Source organism: Pecten maximus, chromosome 7 (assembly GCF_902652985.1).
Source record: "Pecten maximus chromosome 7, xPecMax1.1, whole genome shotgun sequence".
Lineage (NCBI taxonomy): Eukaryota > Metazoa > Mollusca > Bivalvia > Pectinida > Pectinidae > Pecten > Pecten maximus.
This window is the reverse complement of record NC_047021.1, coordinates 31532686-31556920: the sequence shown is the minus strand read 5'-3', so window position 1 is coordinate 31556920 and position 24235 is coordinate 31532686. Positions and strand designations below refer to the sequence as shown.

At 38.3% G+C, this 24235-nt stretch overlaps 1 protein-coding gene across 1 annotated transcript in view; it reads right to left on the bottom strand.

Annotated features, from left to right (window-relative positions):
* LOC117330578 overlaps positions 1 to 24235 on the bottom strand; it is a 35751-nt gene that overhangs the window by 9632 nt on the left and 1884 nt on the right. Inside the window, 24 exon segments of the mRNA XM_033888988.1 lie at positions 1545 to 1673; positions 1961 to 2068; positions 2962 to 3054; positions 3056 to 3142; positions 3792 to 3926; positions 5003 to 5153; positions 5380 to 5534; positions 5712 to 5847; positions 8238 to 8371; positions 8611 to 8754; positions 9093 to 9150; positions 9339 to 9543; positions 11193 to 11319; positions 12706 to 12802; positions 13343 to 13548; positions 14458 to 14635; positions 15698 to 15978; positions 16737 to 16910; positions 17541 to 17668; positions 19414 to 19564; positions 19959 to 20081; positions 20402 to 20469; positions 20668 to 20740; positions 21616 to 21788. Of these exon segments, the coding sequence (XP_033744879.1) occupies positions 1545 to 1673; positions 1961 to 2068; positions 2962 to 3054; positions 3056 to 3142; positions 3792 to 3926; positions 5003 to 5153; positions 5380 to 5534; positions 5712 to 5847; positions 8238 to 8371; positions 8611 to 8754; positions 9093 to 9150; positions 9339 to 9543; positions 11193 to 11319; positions 12706 to 12802; positions 13343 to 13548; positions 14458 to 14635; positions 15698 to 15978; positions 16737 to 16910; positions 17541 to 17668; positions 19414 to 19564; positions 19959 to 20081; positions 20402 to 20469; positions 20668 to 20740; positions 21616 to 21788 (3314 nt within the window).

Here is a 24235-nt window from a genome sequence, read left to right as displayed (position 1 = left end):
TTACCCCCTACCCAGGGGCAAACGTGAGACCCCAGGGTCATGAAATTCACAATTTTGGTAAAGCACCATAAGACTCCTTCATCTATGAAGAGTATTTGATTCTAACATATCTGAGAGTAGAGAAGATTTTTTGAAATTTCAGTCAATTTGACCCTTTTTGGCCCCGCTCCTTCAGCCCCTGGGGGTCAACCAGGGCCAACATGTACATAACATCAAACTGTAATCACATGCTGATAATTTGAACCAAGTTAGAATAAATTCCAATAGAAATCCAACAAACAATAGTCAAAAATGTGATTTCCCTATATAAACTATAGTAAAGTTTACCCCCTACCCAGGGGCAAACGTGAGACCCCAGGGTCATGAAATTCACAATTTTGGTAACGTACCTTAAGACCCTTCCATCTATGAAGAGTATTTGATTCTAACATATCTGAGAATAGAGAAGAAGATTTTTGAAATTTTAGTCAATTTGACCCTTTTTGGCCCCGCCCACCAGCCCCTGGGGGTCAACCAGGGCCAACATGTACATACCATCAAACTGTTATCCTATGCTGATAATTTGAACCAAGTTAGAATAAATTCCAATAGAAATCCAACAAATGATAGTCAAAAATGTGATTTCCCTATATAAACTATAGTAAAGTTTACCCCCTACCCAGGGGCAAACGTGAGACCCCAGGGTCATGAAATTCACAATTTTGGTAAAGCACCTTAAGAGCCTTCCATCTATGAAGAGTATTTGATTCTAATATATCTGAGAGTAGAGAAGAAGATTTTTGAAATTTCAGTCAATTTGACCCTTTTCGGCCCCGCCCACCAGCCCCTGGGGGTCAACCAGGGCCAACATGTACATACCATCAAACTGTCATCCCATGCTGATAATTTGAACCAAGTTAGAATGAATTCCAATAGATATCCAACAAATAATAGTCAAAAATGTGATTTCCCTATATAAACTATAGTAAAGTTTACTCCCTCCCCAGGGGCAAACGTGAGACCCCAGGGTCATGAAATTCACAATTTTGGTAAAGCACCTTAAGACCCTTCCATCTATGAAAAGTATTTGATTCTACCATATCTGAGAGTAGAGAAGAAGATTTTTGAAATTTTAGTCAATTTGACCCTTTTTGGCCCCGCCCCTCAGGCCCCTGGGGGGTGGGGACCATATAATTCACAATTTTGGTTCACCCTCAGCCATGGAAGCTTCCTGTAAAATTTCATTGAATTTAGTTCAGCAGTTTTTAAGAAGAAGTTGAAAATGTAAATTGTTTACGACGCACGACGCACGATGCCGGACAAAAGGCGATTGCAATAGGTCAACTGAGACTTCGTCTCAGGTGACCTAATAATTTTGTTCAGATTTTTTCAATAATTTTGACACCATTATGTATTTCACATATATATGTCATAGAAAGTCAGTACCTGATTAAAATATATCGTTAATTAAATACATAAAGGTTACAGATTCTATAAAAACAGTATTACTGACTTTAGTCCAGGTTCACTTATCAGTTTTTGACTTACTTTCTGACAGTACCTACCTGTCCCACGTCATTCTTGCCCCAGCCCCAGACCAGTCCGTCCGAGTCCTGTCCAATGTTAAAATCTCCTCCACTGATGATGTGTATCACATTGCGGTCATTTATGTTAGTGACCATGCTGGGGATTTTCTTAAAAATAAAAGAATGGATGTAACCTGATGCTAAAAAAACTTTCAAAATAATGTTCTTTTTTGGGAAAAATCTTATGATTTCAAAATCTCTGTAATGTTGATCTGTAAATGTAGTTATGGGTTACCTACCTGTATGTGATTTTGTTTTTGACCTCTGTGACCTTTACTATGAGTTGTCGTCACTTCTTTGAACAAAACTCTATAATTATAGCTACCAGATAAATATGAATCTCTGCCTTATGGATCAAGTGAAGATGTTGTTTAAATGTTTGTTACTACACTGACCATGTCCTGCCTGGTGTTGTTGCCTATCTGTCCGTCCATGTTTCGACCCCAGGTGTACACATCTCCGTCCAGAGTGACCAGTACAGAGTGGGAGCTGCCACACACAGCCTACAGTAAACAAAGCATCACATCAATAAGTTTACCTGTATAAACAGGACACAGTAAACAAACATCAATAAGTTTACCTGTATAAACAGGACACAGTAAACAAACATCAATAAGTTTACCTGTATAAACAGGTCACAGTAAACAAACATCAATAAAGTTTACCTGTATAAACACGACACAGTAAACAAACCATCACATCAATAAAGTTTACCTGTATAAACAGGACACCGTAAACAAACATCAATAAAGTTTACCTGTATAAACAGGTCACAGTAAACAAACATCAATAAAGTTTACCTGTATAAACAGGTCACAGTAAACAAACATCAATAAGTTTACCTGTATAAACAGGACACAGTAAACAAACATCAATAAAGTTTACCTGTATAAACAGGACACAGTAAACAAACATCAATAAAGTTTACCTGTATAAACAGGACACAGTAAACATACATCAATAAAGTTTACCTGTATAAACAGGACACAGTAAACAAACATCAATAAAGTTTACCTGTATAAACAGGTCACAGTAAACAAACATCAATAAAGTTTACCTGTATAAACAGGTCACAGTAAACAAACATCAATAAAGTTTACCTGTATAAACAGGACACAGTAAACAAATCATCACATCAATAAAGTTTACCTGTATAAACACAACACAGTAAACAAACATCAATAAAGTTTACCTGTATAAACACGACACAGTAAACAAACCACCTCCTCAAAAAGTTTTACGTTAAATTTAACCAGGACATATCCTCACTGAATGATTTAGCAAAAGTTTTTTTTTAAGTTTCCCTAAAATTAAATCAACAGGAATGGGTCATTTTTATTTTCATTCATCTTCACTTGAATGACTTTTTGAAAATTAACTTGTCTTCAAACTGTACCTGTGTAATACGACCATGTACAAAGCTGGTATCGACTAGATCAGGCAGTAAGAAATGGTCGACGGGATCGCCGACCACGGCCCCAGCTTGGCGCGCCTTTACGGATGGAATGTGCTGCAAACCTCAGGTTATATGGATGACATCCCCAAGTGTATACACGATTACTGTGTGTCACAGCGACCTGATAAAAAGGTATTTAACATTACTTTACTGGTCCAACCCTATACCTCAACATCTCATTTACAACTTTTTGATTTCGTTTTGATGTACATCCTTGAAATTACAGGAAGAACAAGGTGATTAAAGGTATGATCGTTTTTTTCTGTCCTACTTTTCAGAAAAAAACATTGTGAATTTTCTTTTTTTTTAAATTGGTTTTAAAGATATTTTTCAATGAACTTGTTTCAAGAGTGGTAGTTTGACACAAACTGCAGCTGATACATACTTTAAATCAAAGTATTTTATTTTTAATGAGATACAAACACTTTATTGGCTATACATGGACATGTATACTGAAAACGTGATTATTTTCGCGGGGGGTTAATTTTGCAATTTCAATATGTAAACTATATGCGTGGGGTTAATTTTTGCGATCCATCTACTTTCGTGTGTAGTTCAAGATTACTCAAATTGATATCAAAATAATATGTGTGGTGGATATTTTTGCAAACAAAAGGAGTCTGTGTAATTAGCGTAAATTTCCCCCTCGCCTAAATTTCAACGTTTACAGTAGTAAAACACTAGAAAGTACCAAAATATATTAAGCTGTTTAATATACTAACTAAATATTTTTTATATCTTCAGGAAATATTTCAATTGCCCATACTCACATTATGGAAGAATTTTGTGCTAACAACCACAACCTTTTCTTTCAGAGCATGTATTCTCATTGGCAATGTCTGCTTTTTGTTGACTTCCAAACCAAGCTGGCCGAAAAATCCACAACCAAATGAGTACACCTCTCCCTACAATCAAAAACATTACACATATAAAGACAATGATCAGAATATGGCAACAACCAACTAGACAATTAACGTTCAATGGTTAACATGGCAACAAACAGCTACATAAGTATAGATTCAAAGGCAGTGGTTGTTAGAATAATAATAATAATAATTGATATATTTATATCACTTTTTAACCACAAAAGTTTATTAGGTATTGTAATCAGGGTTTTGCAACCCAGCTATATTCTTTATGAACTCCGCAGAGAGCAAAGCACATTTCAAACAGTGCCCTACTCCCCCTACATATTCATTTATGGTGGGGTCAACTGGAACATACCCCAGTAAAATATCTTGTTTAAGGATACAACACAGAGCATTGACACTTTGACCACCAGCCAACACAGTACATCAACACTTTGACCACCAGCCAACACAGTACATTGACACTTTGACCACCAGCCAACACAGTGTATCGACACTTTGACCACCAGCCAACACAGTACATTGACACTTTGACCACCAGCCAACACAGTACATTAACACTTTGACCACCAGCCAACACAGTACATTGACACTTTGACCACCAGCCAACACAGTACATTGACACTTTGACCACCAGCCAACACAGAGCATTGACACTTTGACCACCAGCCAACACAGTACATCGACACTTTGACCACCAGCCAACACAGTACATTGACACTTTGACCACCAGCCAACACAGTACATTGACACTTTGACCACCAGCCAACACAGTACATTGACACTTTGACCACCAGCCAACACAGTACATTGACACTTTGACCACCAGCCAACACAGTACATTGACACTTTGACCACCAGCCAACACAGTACATTGACACTTTGACCACCAGCCAACACAGAGCATTGACATTTTGACCACCAGCCAACACAGTGCATCGACACTTTGACCACCAGCCAAGCGTCCTACCACTAGGCAACAGTGCCTCCACTGATGTCATTAAAGAGCAAGACAATACAACTTTAAAAGAACACAAAGAGCTATTTACACCTGGTCAGCAGGATACTTAACCAATCAAGTAAATCTCATTAACATGTATATGGACACCTACCTGTGAGGAGAGGGCCAGAGTATGACAGTATCCGCCACAAACTCGGATAATCTGCTTGTCTGACAGTGCCTGTACATGGGTCGGGACCAAAGCGTCCTCGATGCCTCCAAGGCCGAGTTGTCCATGGACACCCCAACCCCAGCTATACACCCTGAAACATCAGTATACATTTTAAAACACTGAATTTATCAATGGCTGGAATAGTCCACTGATTGATCTACTAGCCTTCTAAACAGATGGCACAAGTTAAACTGAAAAATCTTTGTTTGGAGGTTAGCGAGACAACAGGTGATCTTTAGAATACTTTTTCAATTCAGGTATATTCTAAGATTACTATAGCTATAATATTAAGTGTATTTCTTTAGTATTTTACTTACTCTCCTTCAGCTGTCACAGCCAGTGAGTGATACTGACCACTCTCCACACTCACACACTGCATGGACGACAGTTTGTCCACTTGCATGGGTCGACTGTAAATATGTCTTGTACCAATTCCAACCTGTCCATACTGGGATGATCCCCACGCAAACACCTGTCAATTTATATGAAGCAATGTTTTTAGTATTCAACCAGAAATTTAATTTCTCTCTAGCAGCTGCCTCTCCTTCAAAATACCGAACATGGACTCAGATGAAAACTTACGAAAAACTTAATCAACCTTTGCCGACTCTCTTTCAAAATATCAAGTGGGGACAAAATGAAGACTTACCCCTTGTTGTGTGAGGGCTAGTGTGTGTTCACCTCCACAAGCCACAGAGATGACACGAACTTGCAGCATGTGTAAAGTTTCTACCCTACAGGGAGGCGATACAGTGTTGTTTGGAGCCAGATCGCCATGACCCAACCTACAAAAACAATACAGATTATAAGTGGTGGGGCAGTGGGCTATCATGTATCTACAGGTTATAAGTGGTGGGGCAGTGGGCTATCATGTATTTACAGGTTATAAGTGGTGGGGCAGTGGGCCATCATGTATTTACAGGTTATAAGTGGTGGGGCAGTGGGCCATCATGTATTTACAGGTTATAAGTGGTGAGGCAGTGGGCCATCATGTATTTACAGGTTATAAGTGGTGGGGCAGTGGGTTGTCATGTATTTACAGGTTATAAGTGGCGGGGCAGTGGGCCATCATGTATTTACAGGTTATAAGTGGTGGGCAGTGGGCTATCATGAATCTACAGGTTATAAGTGGTGTGACAGTGGGCTATCATGTATTTACAGGTTATAAGTGGGGGGGGGGGGGGGGGGGGGGGGGGGGGGCAGTGGGCTATCATGTATTTACAGGTTATAAGTGGTGAGGCAGTGGGCCATCATGTATTTACAGGTTATAAGTGGTGGGGCAGTGGGTTGTCATGTATTTACAGGTTATAAGTGGCGGGGCAGTGGGCCATCATGTATTTACAGGTTATAAGTGGTGGGCAGTGGGCTATCATGAATCTACAGGTTATAAGTGGTGTGACAGTGGGCTATCATGTATTTACAGGTTATAAGTGGGGGGGGGGGGGGGGGGGGCAGTGGGCTATCATGTATTTACAGGTTATAAGTGGTGGGGCAGTGGGCCATCATGTATTTACAGGTTATAAGTGGTGGGGCAGTGGGCCATCATGTATTTACAGGTTATAAGTGGTGGGGCAGTGGGCTATCATGTATTTACAGGTTATAAGTGGTGGGGCAGTGGGCTATCATGTATTTACAGGTTATAAGTGGGGGGGCAGTGGGCTATCATGTATTTACAGGTTATAAGTGGTGGGGCAGTGGGCTATCATGTATTTACAGTTTATAAGTGGTGGGGCAGTGGGTTGTCATGTATTTACAGGTTATAAGTGGTGGGGCAGTGGGCCGTCATGTATTTACAGGTTATAAGTGGTGGGGCAGTGGGCTATCATGTATTTACAGGTTATAAGTGGTGGGGCAGTGGGCCATCATGTATTTACAGGTTATAAGTGGTGGGGGGGGAGGGGGGGCAGTGGGCCATCATGTATCTACAGGTTATAAGTGGTGGGACAGTGAGCTGTCATGTATTTACAGGTTATAAGTGGTGGGGCAGTGGGCCATCATGTATTTACAGGTTATAAGTGGTGGGGCAGTGGGCTATCATGTATTTACAGGTTATAAGTGGTGGGGCAGTGGGGCAGTGGGCCATCATGTATCTACAGGTTATAAGTGGTGGGGCAGTGGGCTGTCATGTATTTACAGGTTATAAGTGGTGTGACAGTGGGCTATCATGTATTTACAGGTTATAAGTGGGGGGGGGGGGGGGGGGGGGCAGTGGGCTATCATGTATTTACAGGTTATAAGTGGTGGGGCAGTGGGCCATCATGTATTTACAGGTTATAAGTGGTGGGGCAGTGGGCCATCATGTATTTACAGGTTATAAGTGGTGGGGCAGTGGGCTATCATGTATTTACAGGTTATAAGTGGTGGGGGGGGAGGGGGGGCAGTGGGCCATCATGTATCTACAGGTTATAAGTGGTGGGACAGTGAGCTGTCATGTATTTACAGGTTATAAGTGGTGGGGCAGTGGGCCATCATGTATTTACAGGTTATAAGTGGTGGGGCAGTGGGCTATCATGTATTTACAGGTTATAAGTGGTGGGGCAGTGGGGCAGTGGGCTGTCATGTATTTACAGGTTATAAGTGGTGTGGCAGTGGGCTATCATGTATTTACAGGTTATAAGTGGTGGGGCAGTGGGCCATCATGTATTTACAGGTTATAAGTGGTGGGGCAGTGGGCTATCATGTATTTACAGGTTATAAGTGGTGGGGCAGTGGGCTATCATGTATTTACAGGTTATAAGTGGTGGGGCAGTGGGCCATCATGTATTTACAGGTTATAAGTGGTGGGGCAGTGGGCTATCATGTATTTACAGGTTATAAGTGATGGGGCAGTGGGCTATCATGTATTTACAGGTTATAAGTGATGGGGCAGTGGGCTATCATGTATTTACAGGTTATAAGTGGTGGGGCAGTGGACTATTATGCATTAACAGGTTCAGATGATGTTCCTCCACTTCACCAAAATGTGTCTAAATCTCAAATAATTTCTATCTAAGTGATATTGAATGTGAAAAAATAATGTAAAGTTGTGATAACTGTAACTGAGAATGAAACCGAAACCTAACATACAAAATTTAAATGAATATTTTCATTAATTTTTAGTTGAAAAAACAAATATTCTATCAAAATAAACAAAACCTGTGAAGTCCTATGAACAGTTGTAGAGTGTACTGTTTACCTGCCATGGGAAGTGCGTCCCCAAGTGTACAGGTCACCGTTTCGCACTAATGCCACATGTTGATGTCCGGCTCCTAGGGGCACTGGTCGACAAGACAACTTCCGAACCTTTATTTTTGGATTTTCTTCTGGAGACTGAGGACAATGAAATAAAAATAAAATTTATTAAAGGATATCAGTACACATTGTCAGTAAATAAAACATAATAATCACACTAAGCTATTCATAGACAAGAAAAGCTATGGATAAGTTCTATTTATAGCTTGTTGAGAATGTACTGTGAAACACATAGTAATCATAGATCTCCATTAATCTCATCACGCCACAAGCTGATTATTATTTTATTGAACTGTAAAAGAGTTGACATAACTGACCTGTTTCAATACATCGTTCAAGTTCATGGTCAGTACCTCCTCAGCACTAGGAATGTCCCCCGATTTGTCACGTTTACGGTTGAGGTGTAACACTAGGGTTATGAAGAACTCAACTAACTTTGACGGCTCAGGCAAGGTATTCTCCTGATAAAAGATTTGTCCATGTGACATAATTATTGTGAAAAAGTCCAAGTCAAACAAGGGCGACAACTCTGTATATAGTGGGACACTAGACCTTACAGTTAAGTGTGTACCACTCATAAATTAGGAACTGCAGGTGAAAGAGTATATGATATACTATTGCTGTACAAGGTAAAAGCTAAAATGGATGGACAGATGAATGGAGTAGAAATGTTACTGTTTTTACCACTTAATTTCTGTGAAAATTCAACTTCACAAATATACTATGTGGATCAATTTGAAAATAATAAATCATAAAATACAAGAGAAGGACTCACTGATAATTTAGGACTGTGACTTACCATAGGCCCAGGTTCTCCATCACTACATTGGGAGTTCAGAGAGGAGACACTGGCAGTTCTGGGTAAATACAAAATCAACACAGCGTAAAGTCAGTTTCCAGTATATGGGGGAAGGACACGAGGGACATTTATAGCTGACAATAAGAAATTGGACAGGGGTTACATTAACTTTTCATATAAATATATTTCTGAAGTAAGTTGCTTCTGGTAATTTTTCCAGTTTAAAGTGAATTCACAGTGACTTACCTTTTCTTGGAAAGCATATGTTTAGATATGTGGCTTCTGAGACTAGCCCTTGAGGGGTCAAAAATACTGGCCAGATTTTCCAGCGTGTCCACTTTAAGGTCTGCTACACAGTCCAGTATCATGGCGTAGTGTTGGAGGGCAAGCGGAGGCTTTGAGCACAGAATCTCAGTCCTGTACTGGTGATTCAGTGATTGGAAAAATGTACCTATTATTGAAGGAAGAACATGAGATTGAATTGAACAAGAGGCCCAGGGGCCTTAACGGTCATCGGACTCTAAATTAAAACCCTTATATTATTGTAGTATGCATTCTCTGTAGCAAGTATATAGTGGCACTGTTGGCCATGGTGGCCATCTTGGATATCTGACCGACCCAATAAATAATAACACTTGGTCTGGACCATCTAAGGATCATTTCTGGTAAGTTAGAGCTGAATCCCACCGGTAAAATTTGAGGAGAAGTTTGAAATAGGTGTTGTTCAGGAAAACCATGATTGCGCAATCATGTTACAAAATGGCCGCCATTGCTGCCATGCCAAAGTTTTTACAAGGCCGAAAAAATAACAACACTTTGTTGGCACTCCTTCCTTAACATTCTCACCAATTTCGAGCTCAATGGCACCAGTGGAACTGTAGAAGAAGTTTAAAATGTGTTTTTTAAGATGGCAGATATGGCGGCCATCTTGCATTTCAGACCAATCTAAAAAATAACAACACTTGGTCGGGATCAAGTTTTAGCCCAACAGCACTGGTGGAACTTGAGAAGAAGTTTAAAATGTGTTTTTGAAGATGGTGGTTATGGTGGCCATCTTGGATTTCGGACCGACCCGAAAAATAACATCACTTGGTCGGGATCATATCAGGATCATTTCAGGCAATTTTCAGCTCAATAGCACTGGTGGAACCGGAGAAAAATTTAAAATGTGTTTTCAAAATGGCGGCTATGGCGGCCATCTTGGATTTCGGACCGACCCGAAAAATAACAACACTTGGTCGCGATCATATCAGGATCATTTCAGGCAAGTTTCAGCTCAATAGCACTGGTGGAACTTGAGAAGAGGTTTAAAATGTGTTTTCAAAATGGCAGCTATGGCGGCCATCTTGGATTTCGGACCGACCCGAAAAATAACAATACTTGGTCGGATTGAAGATTGAAGATTGAAATGTGAAAAGTTTACGCACGGCGCACGACGACGGACAAAGCATGATGACTATAGGTCATCCTGACCCTTCGGGTCAGATGACCTAAAAATTGAAAATAAATAATACCTGTACCCTGTATATACATGAAACAGTGTAAGTATATAAATGCTATTTCAACAATGGGCAGGCATGTCTTACACTTCAAAAACATGAAATATTTGACTGGACAGAAATATTATTTATTTGAATTAGTTTCTTGAATACTGGTTAATCTATACATTTATACAGAAATTGTATAAATGTGGTTGATGAAGCATTTATAATCTACCTTTGGTGTCCTAGACAAAAATGGATGATGATGCAGGTGATATATTGTGACCTACCTGAGGCTGCCTGGACAAGGTTGTTGATGATGTTGATGATAACTTACCTGAGGCTGCCTGGACAAGGTGGTTGATGATGTTGATGATAACTTACCTGAGCCTGCCTGGACAAGGTGGTTGATGATGTTGATGATAACTTACCTGAGGCTGCCTGGACAAGGTGGTTGATGATGTTGATGATAACTTACCTGAGCCTGCCTGGACAAGGTGGTTGATGATGTTGATGATAACTTACCTGAGGCTGCCTGGACAAGGTGGTTGATGATGTTGATGATAACTTACCTGTGGCTGCCTGGACAAGGTGGTTGATGATGTTGATGATAACTTACCTGAGGCTGCCTGGACAAGGTGGTTGATGAAACCCTTGCTGACCAAACTTTCCACTACAGGTTTCTCCAGTCTGGTGTAACCATTCTTGGACAACAAATCCAAAGCCTCCATGACCAAACCACGCGCCTGGATTAATACAGCAACAGGCACTTAACATGAATCTACATACTGTATCTTAGTTACATAGCATTTAAACATTATCAACATTTTCTTCTTCTGATCAACACAATGATTCATCATAATACTATAGAACTACTGTACCTAAATATTACCATGAACTAGGTCATAATACTATAGAACTGCTGTACCTAAACATTATCATGAACTAGGTCATACTGCCGTACCTAAACATTACCATGAACTAGGTCATAATACTATAGAACTGCTGTACCTAAACATTATCATGAACTAGGTCATACTGCCGTACCTAAATATTACCATGAACTAGGTCATAATACTATAGAACTGCCGTACCTAAACATTACCATGAACTAGGTCATAATACTATAGAACTGCCGTACCTAAATATTACCATGAACTAGGTCATAATACTATAGAACTGCCGTACCTAAACATTACCATGAACTAGGTCATAATACTATAGAACTTCTGTACCTAAACATTACCATGAACTAAGTCATAATACTATAGAACTGCCGTACCTAAACATTACCATGAACTAGGTCATAATACTATAGAACTGCCGTACCTAAACATTACCATGAACTAGGTCATAATACTATAGAACTGCCGTACCTAAACATTACCATGAACTAGGTCATAATAATATAGAACTGCCATACCTAAACATTACCATGAACTAGGTCAGACTGCCGTACCTAAACATTACCATGAACTAGGTCATAATACTATAGAACTGCCGTACCTAAACATTACCATGAACTAGGTCATACTGCCATACCTGAACATTACCATGAACTAGGTCATACTGCCGTACCTAAACATTTCCATGAACTAGGTCATAATACTATAGAACTGCCGTACCTAAACATTACCATGAACTAGGTCATACTGCCGTACCTAAACATTACCATGAACTAGGTCATACTTCCGTACCTAAACATTTCCATGAACTAGGTCATAATACTATAGAACTGCCGTACCTAAACATTACCATGAACTAGGTCATACTGCCGTACCTAAACATTACCATGAACTAGGTCATAATACTATAGAACTGCCGTACCTTAACATTACCATGAACTAGGTCATACTGCCGTACCTAAACATTACCATGAACTAGGTCATACTGCCGTACCTAAACATTACCATGAACTAGGAACAAAGTTTTTTTTTATGAAAACCAAACCACATATTAACCTTTCCCAATAATTTTAACCTTTAGAACGCAATAAATTGTTCACTAAAATCAGGAACTGAAATGTACTCTAGTTTTCAAATAACTGTACAAGACGACCCCACTACAGTAAACAACAATTTGTTTTAACTGTTCATAGTGCTCACTGGATACAATTTGTTGGCCATTCTTACCTTAGCTAGTTCCAGTAGAACATAAATCAGACCATTCTCTGATAGCAAACACAGAGCCACACTTTCTTCATATGAGAAGTTGGTGATGAGAAACTCGCTGTAACAGAAAACAGAGCATATTTCAATGAGAAACACACTGTAATAGAAAACAGAGCAAATTTCATTTCCCAAAAATTATGTACAACTCTGCTTCTTATAGTTGAAGATGAAAATTTCATCAGATTTTCTTATTATATAACAACTATATTTTGTTTGTCTCACAAGGAACCAAAGAAGAGCTAGAAATCTAGGAGGTAAACCAAACCTATAACTGTATTCTGACTTGGACATATATATAGTTAAATGCTATATTTTGCTTAAGTCTAAGCATGTTCAACATTTGACTAAAAAAAAATCTAATGATCAGCATTGAAGTTTGAGCCAAAAAGATCTGTCATACAAAATATCAGCTTTCTACCATTATTATGGAGTGCATGACAAAACCTAAATTTTCGTACTAGGCAATCAAATTTCTGATGTAAAGATTGAAAGGTAAAACTTATGCATTGGAACATTCATGTTAGGAGCATGAAAATGTCAAATGTCTTGAATTTGTTTATACAATAAAAGTCAGATCAAATTTCAGGTTACATCTTACAGAAAAGACTGCTGTAGTTGTGTCTTGTCACCAGAATGTTCCTGAATCTGATGTACAAAACAGTGTATGGCAAGGTCTGTCAGCTGTTTCCTCTCACTCGTATTGATGTCCTGATTTTGAGCACACAACACCTGTCTCGCGTAGGTAAGTACCTCTTGAACACAGCCATACTGCGCAAAGTTTGCCACTCGTCTCGCATGGGAACACTGGGGATATTACAGTATACATTATGTAATGTTATAGTCACATTAATGATTTTAAATTTGATATTATTTTAATTCAAATTAGTATTATTTCATTACAATATACTACATTTTGAAAGGTCCTCAATTTTGAGAGATAGTAAGCCCTATCTTTGAGTTTGCAAGCCCTAAATTTTAGAACTTCATGCCCTGAAGATGTGTGCATACATGTAAATTCTGTATCTGACTGCTTGTAGTTCCCTTCTTCGAGGGCTTGTACAGTGAGCACACCTTTGAGAGCTTGTACAGTAAACATACCTTTGAAAGCTTGTACAGTGAGCATATCTTTGACAACTTGTACAGTGAGCATACCTCTGACAGTTTGTACAGTAAGCATATCTTTGAGAGCTTGTACTGTGAGCATATCATTAATAGGTTGTAGAGCGAGCCTACCTTTAGCAGCTTGTAGTGAGCATACCTTTGGGTGCTTGAAAGTTGACCTTTGGGAGACTGTATGCTCTACATTAGAGTGATTGAAAGGCAAGGCTGACCTATGAGGGTTTATAAGTCCTACATTTCAGAGCTTGAAAACTTAATTTTTTTTAAATTTGTAATTTTGATTCCTTGGTGCATGTAAGAAGCCCTATCTTTGTGTGCTTAAGAATCTATCTTTGAAAGTTTGTAAGCCCAAAGCTTAAGCACTTGAAAGCCTAGCTTGGGAGTGTATAAGTCTCAACTTTGTGTCAACATATGTTAGTAAGTGCGTGAAAGTTTAACTTTTTTGAGTTTGTAAGCCCTACCTTTGAGAATTATATGCCCTACATACATACTCATTATATACCTTATGTATTTGAATACTTGTATCTGTTTGAGCTTGTACAGCTTACAATTGAAAGCTTGTAACCTCTAACTTTGAGTGCTTGTAAGCCCTACCTTTGAGAGCTTGTAGAGCCTTATTGCTTGTGTGAAGTCCTTGTTCTTTAATACATGTTCAGCTGATACTTCATACAGTGTGTTGAGGTCCAGACCAAGACCTATACCTAAGACCTCAGTCCGAGAATGGTCCAGTTGTTGGACTGCCATCTGTAGAAACAGTCGCTCTGGTGATATTCTACAATATAAACAAATCCTGTTACGACAGAAAATGTTTGCAGTGAATCTGGTTTCAAATTTTGCTTTATTCACATAACTGGTAATTCAAATTTAAGATTCTTGTACACAGACAATGCTGGGATGATGTGTTGAGTGTGACTACATGTATATAAAACCTTACCTGGGTCTACACTCGTACACAGACGACCCTGTGATGATGTTGTGTACAGTGTTATATAACCTTACCTGGGTCCTCACTTGTACACAGACGACCCTATGATGATGTTGTGTACAGTGTTACTATATATAACCTTACCTGGGTCTAAACTCGTACACAGACGAACCTGTGATGATGTTGTGTACAGTGTTACTATATATAACCTTACCTGGGTCTAAACTCGTACACAGACGACCCTATGATGATGTTGTGTACAGTGTTACTATATATAACCTTACCTGGATCTACACTCGTACACAGACGACCCTGTGATGATGTTGTGTACAGTGTTACTATATATAACCTTACCTGGGTCTACACTCGTACACAGACGACCCTATGATGATGTTGTGTACAGTGTTACTATATATAACCTTACCTGGGTCTACACTCGTACACAGACGACCCTGTGATGATGTTGTGTACAGTGTTACTATATATAACCTTACCTGGATCTACACTCGTACACAGACGACCCTGTGATGATGTTGTGTACAGTGTTACTATATATAACCTTACCTGGGTCTACACTCATACACAGACGACCCTGTGATGATGTTGTGTACAGTGTTACTATATATAACCTTACCTGGGTCTACACTCGTACACAGACGACCCTATGATGATGTTGTGTACAGTGTTACTTTATATAACCTTACCTGGGTCTACACTCGTACACAGACGGCCCTGTCATGATTTTGTGTACAGTGTTACTATATATAACCTTACCTGGGTCTACACTCGTACACAGACGACCCTGTGATGATGTTGTGTACAGTGTTACTATATATAACCTTACCTGGGTCTACACTCGTACACAGACGACCCTGTGATGATGTGTAGTGTTACTATATATAACCTTACCTGGGTCTACACTCGTACACAGACGACCCTGTGATGATGACACAACCATTTAGCACCGTGTGACTGGTAACATGCATGTCATAGGCAGTGGATGGAAGGATGATTGATCCAGCTTTGTTAGCCCGTCCTAGTCCCAACTGGATGTCCTGGACCATCTTCTGACACAGATCTTCCTCACGCTTATCATGCCAATAGAAAGGATAGGACTTCTTCAGGACGGTCAGAAGATGTTCCTCTTGAGGCAGATCAAACTGCTGTAAGACTGCATCCTTGTTGAAATCCTGAAATAGAATGTACTATGAGGTTGCATTTTTTTCATGTTTATACCTGTAATTATGCAAACTATAAAGAAAGTTGAAGAAAAGGCCTAATGAGTCTGCATCACTCACCTGGCAAAAGAAATTTGAATGCTTTAATAAAGTTGAGTATATATGGGTCAAAGTCATTTCTTTTCAAATACTTTTCCTCTCAGAAACTACCATTTAAATATCATGAATATTGACATTTTGGCTATTAAATCAGTATAAGTTGTTTGAGTAAGTGTCTTAACAAATTTGACCACTGACTGTGACCTTAATTTTGTGTCTAATATTTCAAAATTTTGTCTGACTTCGTTGCAGGAACCCTTAGTAACTAAACATCATGACTCCAGGCCTTTGGTTATTGAAAAAAAGTCATTTCAAGAAAAAAGCTGAGGCCAGACAAATGAATGGTGTTGCACCGTGACTTAAGCTACTTGCAGTATGAAACATAGTGACAACAAGAAGCTTCAGAAAACATCTTTAAAATTATTTCATGAAGCATTTTTTAATTGAAATCAGAAGATTTGCTTTTCATTTGTCCATATTTTACAGATGTACGAAATTCATATAATCTAGAAAATTGCTTTTCATTTGTCCATATTTTACAGATGTACCAAATTCATATAATCTAGAAAATTGACTGAGTTTAGATAATTGACTTTTGCAGGAACATACATTGTATCTAAATACTGATGCAGAATAAAATCACAAAAATATCTGATATCTCTACCCTCTACCTGTTGATCATCCACTGAGGTTTCTGCCCGTTGGTTAGCTATCACAAGTAATCTCTTCTCTCCCCCAAGACGTGTCGTAGAAAATATGACTTTATCTGTCAGAATAACATTGTAGGCACCAAACGGTAATTTGTAAACAAAGAGTGGGTTGTGTTCCACGTCACTGTCATAAATCTGAAAGGACAAATTATACGACGAAATAATAGAAAGTAAGATTTCTCTTTGTGATATGTCCATAAAACACAAAAAGAAAAATCAGACAGGAAGGAAGGAAAAGACAGAGAAACAACAAGTGTTGAAATAAGGGCAGCATATCAATTTTGATCCCTCCGATATCCCGTAAACAAAAAACACAGATGAAAATCGTTGATTCTGCTGGGCGCTTAATTCTAGTTATCTCCAACTTTCAGTGGGATACATCCGCTCTTAAGCTTTGACTTTCCAATGTGTCCTAAACAGAAAACATGAGGGCAAACATCCCAGCCTACATGGTTTAGGGGGAACAACAAGTCCATGGGTTAAAATCAGTATTCACCATATTATCATTGAGATTTTTACTACTCTCCCTGGTATCCAATGACATAACTCGTCAGCCAAGATTTTATTTATCTGGATTACCTTAAGATAGAGTATGTGCGTATCCACGGCAGATTCGTCTGGATCCATGATTCTCTATCTTCTGGGAACCTCAAAATCTTGTTCAACTGTATTTATCTTAAAATCCTTCGACAAATTTAGGAATACAAACTATTTCATCTGGGTCCCATGGGATTTGTTTCACTGTAGTATGCTTGCAGATCATACCTGATAGGTGTTTGTTTTGTCACAGTGAGCAGCAACAAAGTGGCGTCCCTTGGCATACTGTGGGGACAGAAACACCGATCTCTGGAACTGATAAAATCTCAAGGGAAGGAAAAGGTCTGCAGTTTGATCTGTAAAATAAGATGGCAAAGTATTACGAACCTGAGTGTATAATACAATATCAATACAATTGTTAAAGACCCGTCACTGTTCGCTGTTATCTTCCAAAATCACTTGTACATGTATGTAAACTCGCAGCCAGTTACTCCAAAATGTGTACAGGTACATTACATGCATGTATTTGATGCACTGAACCAATTATACACTTATGCACAAATTGGATTGCCTACTTTGCATATCCAACAAAAAAGTCAGATTATTTTGTTCTATTTTAACCTGTTCTAGCATATTTGTTATTTCCCACAGGTCAAGAAATGGCCAATACAATCAGACAGACTTAGCGAAATCAGGTGAGATAGTATCTGAAGATAATGCTGACTGTAGGAAGGTTTGTCCCATCTATTACTATACTGTACCTGAAGGGGAGGTAATGCTGATGATAGGAAGATTTCTCCCATCTATTACTATACTGTACCTGAAGGGGAGGTAATGCTGATGTCCCATCTATAACTATACTGTACCTGAAGGGGAGGTAATGCTGATGATAGGACGGTTTGTCCCATCTATAACTATACTGTACCTGAAGGGGCGGTAATGCTGATGATAGGGAGGTTTGTCCCATCTATTACTATACTGTACATGAAGGGGCGGTAATGCTGATGATAGGACGGTTTGTCCCATCTATTACTATACTGTACCTGAAGGGGAGGTAATGCTGATGATAGGACGGTTTGTCCCATCTATTACTATACTGTACCTGAAGGGGAGGTAATGCTGATGTCCCATCTATAACTATACTGTACCTGAAGGGGAGGTAATGCTGATGATAGGGAGGTTTGTCCCATCTATTACTATACTGTACCTGAAGGGGCGGTAATGCTGATGATAGGACGGTTTGTCCCATCTATTACTATACTGTACCTGAAGGGGAGGTAATGCTGATGTCCCATCTATAACTATACTGTACCTGAAGGGGAGGTAATGCTGATGATAGGACTATTTCTCTCATCTATTACTATATTACTGTACCTGAAGGGGAGGTAATGCTGATGATAGGAAGATTTCTCTCATCTTTTACTATATTACTGTACCTGAAGGGGCGGTAATGCTGATGATAGGAAGATTTCTCCCATCTATAACTATACTGTACCTGAAGGGGCGGTAATGCTGATGATAGGACGGTTTGTCCCATCTATTACTATATTACTGTACCTGAAGGGGAGGTAATGCTGATGATAGGACTATTTCTCTCATCTATTACTATATTACTGTACCTGAAGGGGAGGTAATGCTGATGATAGGAAGATTTCTCCCATCTATAACTATACTGTACCTGAAGGGGCGGTAATGCTGATGATAGGACGGTTTGTCCCATCTATTACTATATTACTGTACCTGAAGGGGAGGTAATGCTGATGATAGGAAGATTTCTCCCATCTATTACTATATTACTGTACCTGAAGGGGAGGTAATGCTGATGATAGGACGGTTTGTCACATCTATTACTATACTGTACCTGAAGGGGCGGTAATGCTGATGATAGGACGGTTTTCCCCATCTATTACTATACTGTACCTGAAGGGGAGGTAATGCTGATGATAGGACGGTTTGTCCCATCTATTACTATACTGTACCTGAAGGGGCGGTAATGCTGATGATAGGAAGGTTTTCTCCCATCTATAACTATACTGTACCTGAAGGGGAGGTAATGCTGATGATAGGAAGATTTCTCTCATCTATTACTATATTACTGTACCTGAAGGGGAGGTAATGCTGATGATAGGAAGATTTCTCCCATCCACAGTGTTGTATCCCAGGTCTAGAAGTTCCTTATCTGGCAGGGATAAGATATCGTGTGTACGACTCTCCAAGAGTAACTTCCATTGGACTCCAGACTGGTCTGTTATCTAATTCATACAGAAACATAATACAAAACGTGTACTGATCCTGTAATTAACCCAAAGTACAGTGTATATCTGGCATCTTGCAGTAAGTATAAAGTACCAATTTACACTGAAATATAGTCATTCCTTCCATAAGAGAGTGGCTAATTGCAGGACTATGAAATAACTTTTTTAAGAATTATATACTGAATTTCAATAGTCATGTGTAGGTTTATTACCAGATATGGGTTAATTTCAGATTTAAATAGGGTAAAGTGATCTGAAATATAAATACTATGTTTGATTCGATTCCAATTCATAGTAGTGCAGTTTTCATCTTACAATTATGAAGAAAACATTTAATCATTTTATAAAATATTCAATTTTTTTTTAATTTCAATTATGATGTTAAACTGACCAGAAGGTTAGTGGTCATCTGTTGGTCATCTTCCACTATGTCTATCTGCATGATTTTACAGTCAAATTTGATTTCATTCAAAGTTTTCCTGGTAAGTAGATCCACGAAGATGATTTCTCCAATCTGAAAACATCAATATAATTAAGTATTATATTGTAAAAAACATATAATACTACATGTAAGTGCTGAATGTTTCCTGTAAACTCATAAATAGGAAAGTAATATTCAGCATATCTAAGCTAAAAAACTAAATAAAAATGTACATTTTGTATAAAATGTCGAACAATATTTTGCTGACAGAAGATGTAAGTAATTTTTTAAATGTGGATCATCCAAGATTTAATATTGATATTCTTTTAATTCAGACAAGCAATTCAAAATAGCAGGCACAAGTCATAAGGTATTTTGAAGCTGTTAAATCAAACTGGAATAAATGTACGTACCTTGGTGCCGATGATGGCAACCTGTTGGTCATCCAGTGTGTGCCACCAGAGAACAACAGTGGGCATCCCTGTAAAACAAGACCTCATCCTCATTATGTCAAAATAGTGGCTCATCATGTCAAAATCTCATTGTGAGACAATGTCACAAATCTCAAAATCGACAAACAAATATTGTTTTCATCAATAATCAAATAATTAATTTCTATGAAATTTTAAAATGCCATCTCTGTGACAGTTCGAGACAGTCCTCTGTGGTGTATGTATACCTTTAGGTCGTTTAACCTTTGTGATGGTAACATCATCCTCCCTCCACAGCTGGTTGACTTTGGCAGTTGGATCCTACAGAAAACCCCAATATCATCAACATATAAGGCATGCAGTTACCAGGGAAAATTATAACTCCTGACAACTGAAAGGGCTGTTTCGATGACAGTGGAATGAAGATGGTAATTGTAGGCAAGGAACTTTTGCTTTTTATAAGACTTAATATCTTTTGACCCAAAGATGCTTCATTTATCTTCCAATAAGTTTTTTTTCAGACTCATATTGCAATATGTACATTGTATTATGTATTCTTTTAAATACTGTACATATATATACCATATTTATCCTGCATCAAGCCCAAGATGTCAACCTATCAAATATGTCTCAAAGTAGATGGAGGTTTATTATAGGACATTTACCCCTGGTAAATATTATGCGTTAGCATTTCTACTGAGATGTAACAAATGTGAGAGAGTGGGTATTGGCTTATTGCTTGATTAGTATACCCAATAATCAATTAACTGACTTGTATTCTAAATGCAAAGTGACACCATATTATATAAAGGAGACTTATTAATAGAATCTTTCACTCCCTTGGGGGTGAGACAGGGGAATCTCAACCCGATGGGAAGATTCTTAAGTTGCCATACACGAGGCTTGTCGAGTCCCCAAGGGGAGGAATGATTATTTTTCTCAAACCTTGTTACCAAATATGGATGTTACATCAATACGTGTACAAGGAAATGTTGACATGACATGATTGAATTGTCGATGTGACGTCATTTTAATGTTGCCGTGACGTCATGGAATTGTTGACATGACAAAATGCAATTGTTGTAGCTTGTCTCAACTTTGAGTTAAACAAGAACATCTCACACCAATAGAATTGTAGATATCCCTGTCCAGGGTATGAGAAATGTAGTTACATACTGACCAAGCATCATTCTTACCATGATAGACAATGCTGGTATGATGAACAGGGTGGCATCTTCTGCTAGCACCAGTAGCCAGGTTACAGTAGGATCAAAACACATTGAGCTGATAGGTTTTTCCTGTGGCCATGGTAACTGGTGAGTAGTAGGAGGTTTCCCGTTACCACTACAGTACCTAAGAAGGACATACCCTACAATAAAAGAGTTAAGTTATATATTATATTAATGAAGTTGATTGGAGTGCTGTCCTCATAATCCAAAAGGTTTTGATCCCCTGGCAGCAGGATACATACAGCCGCAGTGTCTTTTTTTTGAGTACATTTGGAGAAAAATATAGGTCCTTCCCCTAGTGAAATTTTGTCGAGTTTTCCAAATTTCAATGTCCATATCATAAACCGTTGTGTCTATATATATTAATTTGTGTGAAGAAATGTTGATCAGAATGTATTTTACAGGTGTACTTGTGCTACAAGTTAAATTTCTATTTACCAAAGATAAGTTACACGCATTTAAAAAGATTTGCTGATAATATTTCCTCAATTAGCAAAAGTACCACTGTATTTTCGTCAATGAGAATTAAGCCTCTGTAAAATAAAGGTGAGAAAATGAAGAGCCAACTTCATCAACTGTCTGAAGTGAGGTTGAAAAGCTCCCAGGGGTTTGGGTTGCATATGACTATATAATACATTGTAGCTAGCTGATAACACTATGTTTAAAACTTAATTTGTCCTTTATTTCATCAGGCATAATGGTTATTAAAGATAATGATTATTGGTCATTTATCTATCATTTAAATATCCCAAGTTTTACTAATAGTCAGCTTTCCCTGAAGTGAGGTTGAAACACTGGGGTTAGGATTAGTGTTGGGTATGACTATATATACATGTAGCTACATTTACAGTTGAGTGTAAGCTAACCTTTACACACTAGTAGTGCACTATATTTAAGCTACAGGTAAACTAGTAGTGCACTACATCCAGTCAGGTGTGGCCACAAATCCCCCTATACAGGTAATGGACAGTGCCACTGGACACCTGTGTTAGATACCTGTAGTTGTTACATAATACACACCTGTGTAAAGTGACTGCCTTATATCTGTCATCTTGACTTTACCAGGTATATCTAAATGTTGATAAAATTTTATCTAATATTAACTCAAAATAAAATTGGCTGCGGTTCTTATGATATATTGCACAAGAGGAATTAAAACTCTTATCAATTGGATTTGTAGTGGGTTTTTTTATCATTATTTTTTTTTAAAAAGATTTCATTATAGTGTAAAATTAAGGTTTATCTTCCTGATTTCAAGATTTTGATGCTTTTCATTTATTTATTTTTAGATGTTATTAATATACATTTTATATTGATGATTAATTCTACCTTAGGCCTTGAAGACTGTTTGTAGATTTTTTTCTCTAGTACACTGTATATGTACATATATTTTAATATTTATTATTTTATCAGACAAAAATATTTTAAAATTCATTTGGGGGTATTTCAGCTGTGCTACATCTTCAATTTGGGCATTTTACATCATTTGTAATTTGTCAGTCCCCCAAGATTTTGTTTATCTCTAATAATAAGTTGACTCAATTCAGTTACGTGGCTTGGCCAACAGGAACAGCTATTCACTTTAGCTACCATAACATTCACCAGATCATCTACTATAAATAGTTAAGCACCACAATTTTTATAACCCCTTAGCACAATGTTTTAGTATAATAAATAGTCATATGAATTCAGTCTGCGTTTGAGTCTTTTGTTCATAAATTAAAATTCCCCCCTTCCTTTTAAGGGAGTTAGGGTTTATGGCACCCCGCTCTGCAGCAAAATACTCATTCCTACTAATTTGGGGGCATTTTACATCATTTGTAATCCGTAAGTCCCCCAAAATTTTGTTTATCTCTAATAATAAGTTGACTCAATTCAGTTACATGGCTTTGCCAACAGGAACAGCTATTCACTTTAGCTTCCATAACATTCACGCTAGCTTTTATTGGGTTCTTAGTATATATCTTATAAATTTTATGTTGGTCAGTACTAAAGAGTTAAGCACCACAGCTTTTATAGCCCCTTAGCACAATGTTTTAGTATAATAATTATAGTCATATGAATTCAGTCTGTGTTTGAGGCTTTGTTCATAAATGTATTTGTTACTTTACCAATTTCTGTTAATTCAACCATGAAATCATTTCATAGTACATAATCAAGAATCAGAAGTTTTGCATATTCTCATTTATGTTCTGTAAGATACATATTATATCTACACAACAAGTTATGTACCTGTATGTATAATTGGTACTCTCAGGACATGCCTGTTGTCATGGCCACCTCGGCCCCAGGGCCCAAACCCCACCTCACCACCACCTTATGGACCTCCATAACACCTTACTTATATACATTGTATATGTATCAGATGAGGATCAGTCTTAAGGTGTGCCTGTTTTAACACCTGGCTATAGTTTTGTCAAGTCCCCAATTTCCCCCTAGGGGTCCATTTATAGCATGCTGTGCCAGGCTCCTCTGCCTTACCTACCTGTAATTAGCATCTAACACTACCCCTATATAATATCTACCTGTGGATGTTTTTCAAAAAATTATAGGTTTTTTTTTGCGAATCATCAAAATATAATCAATT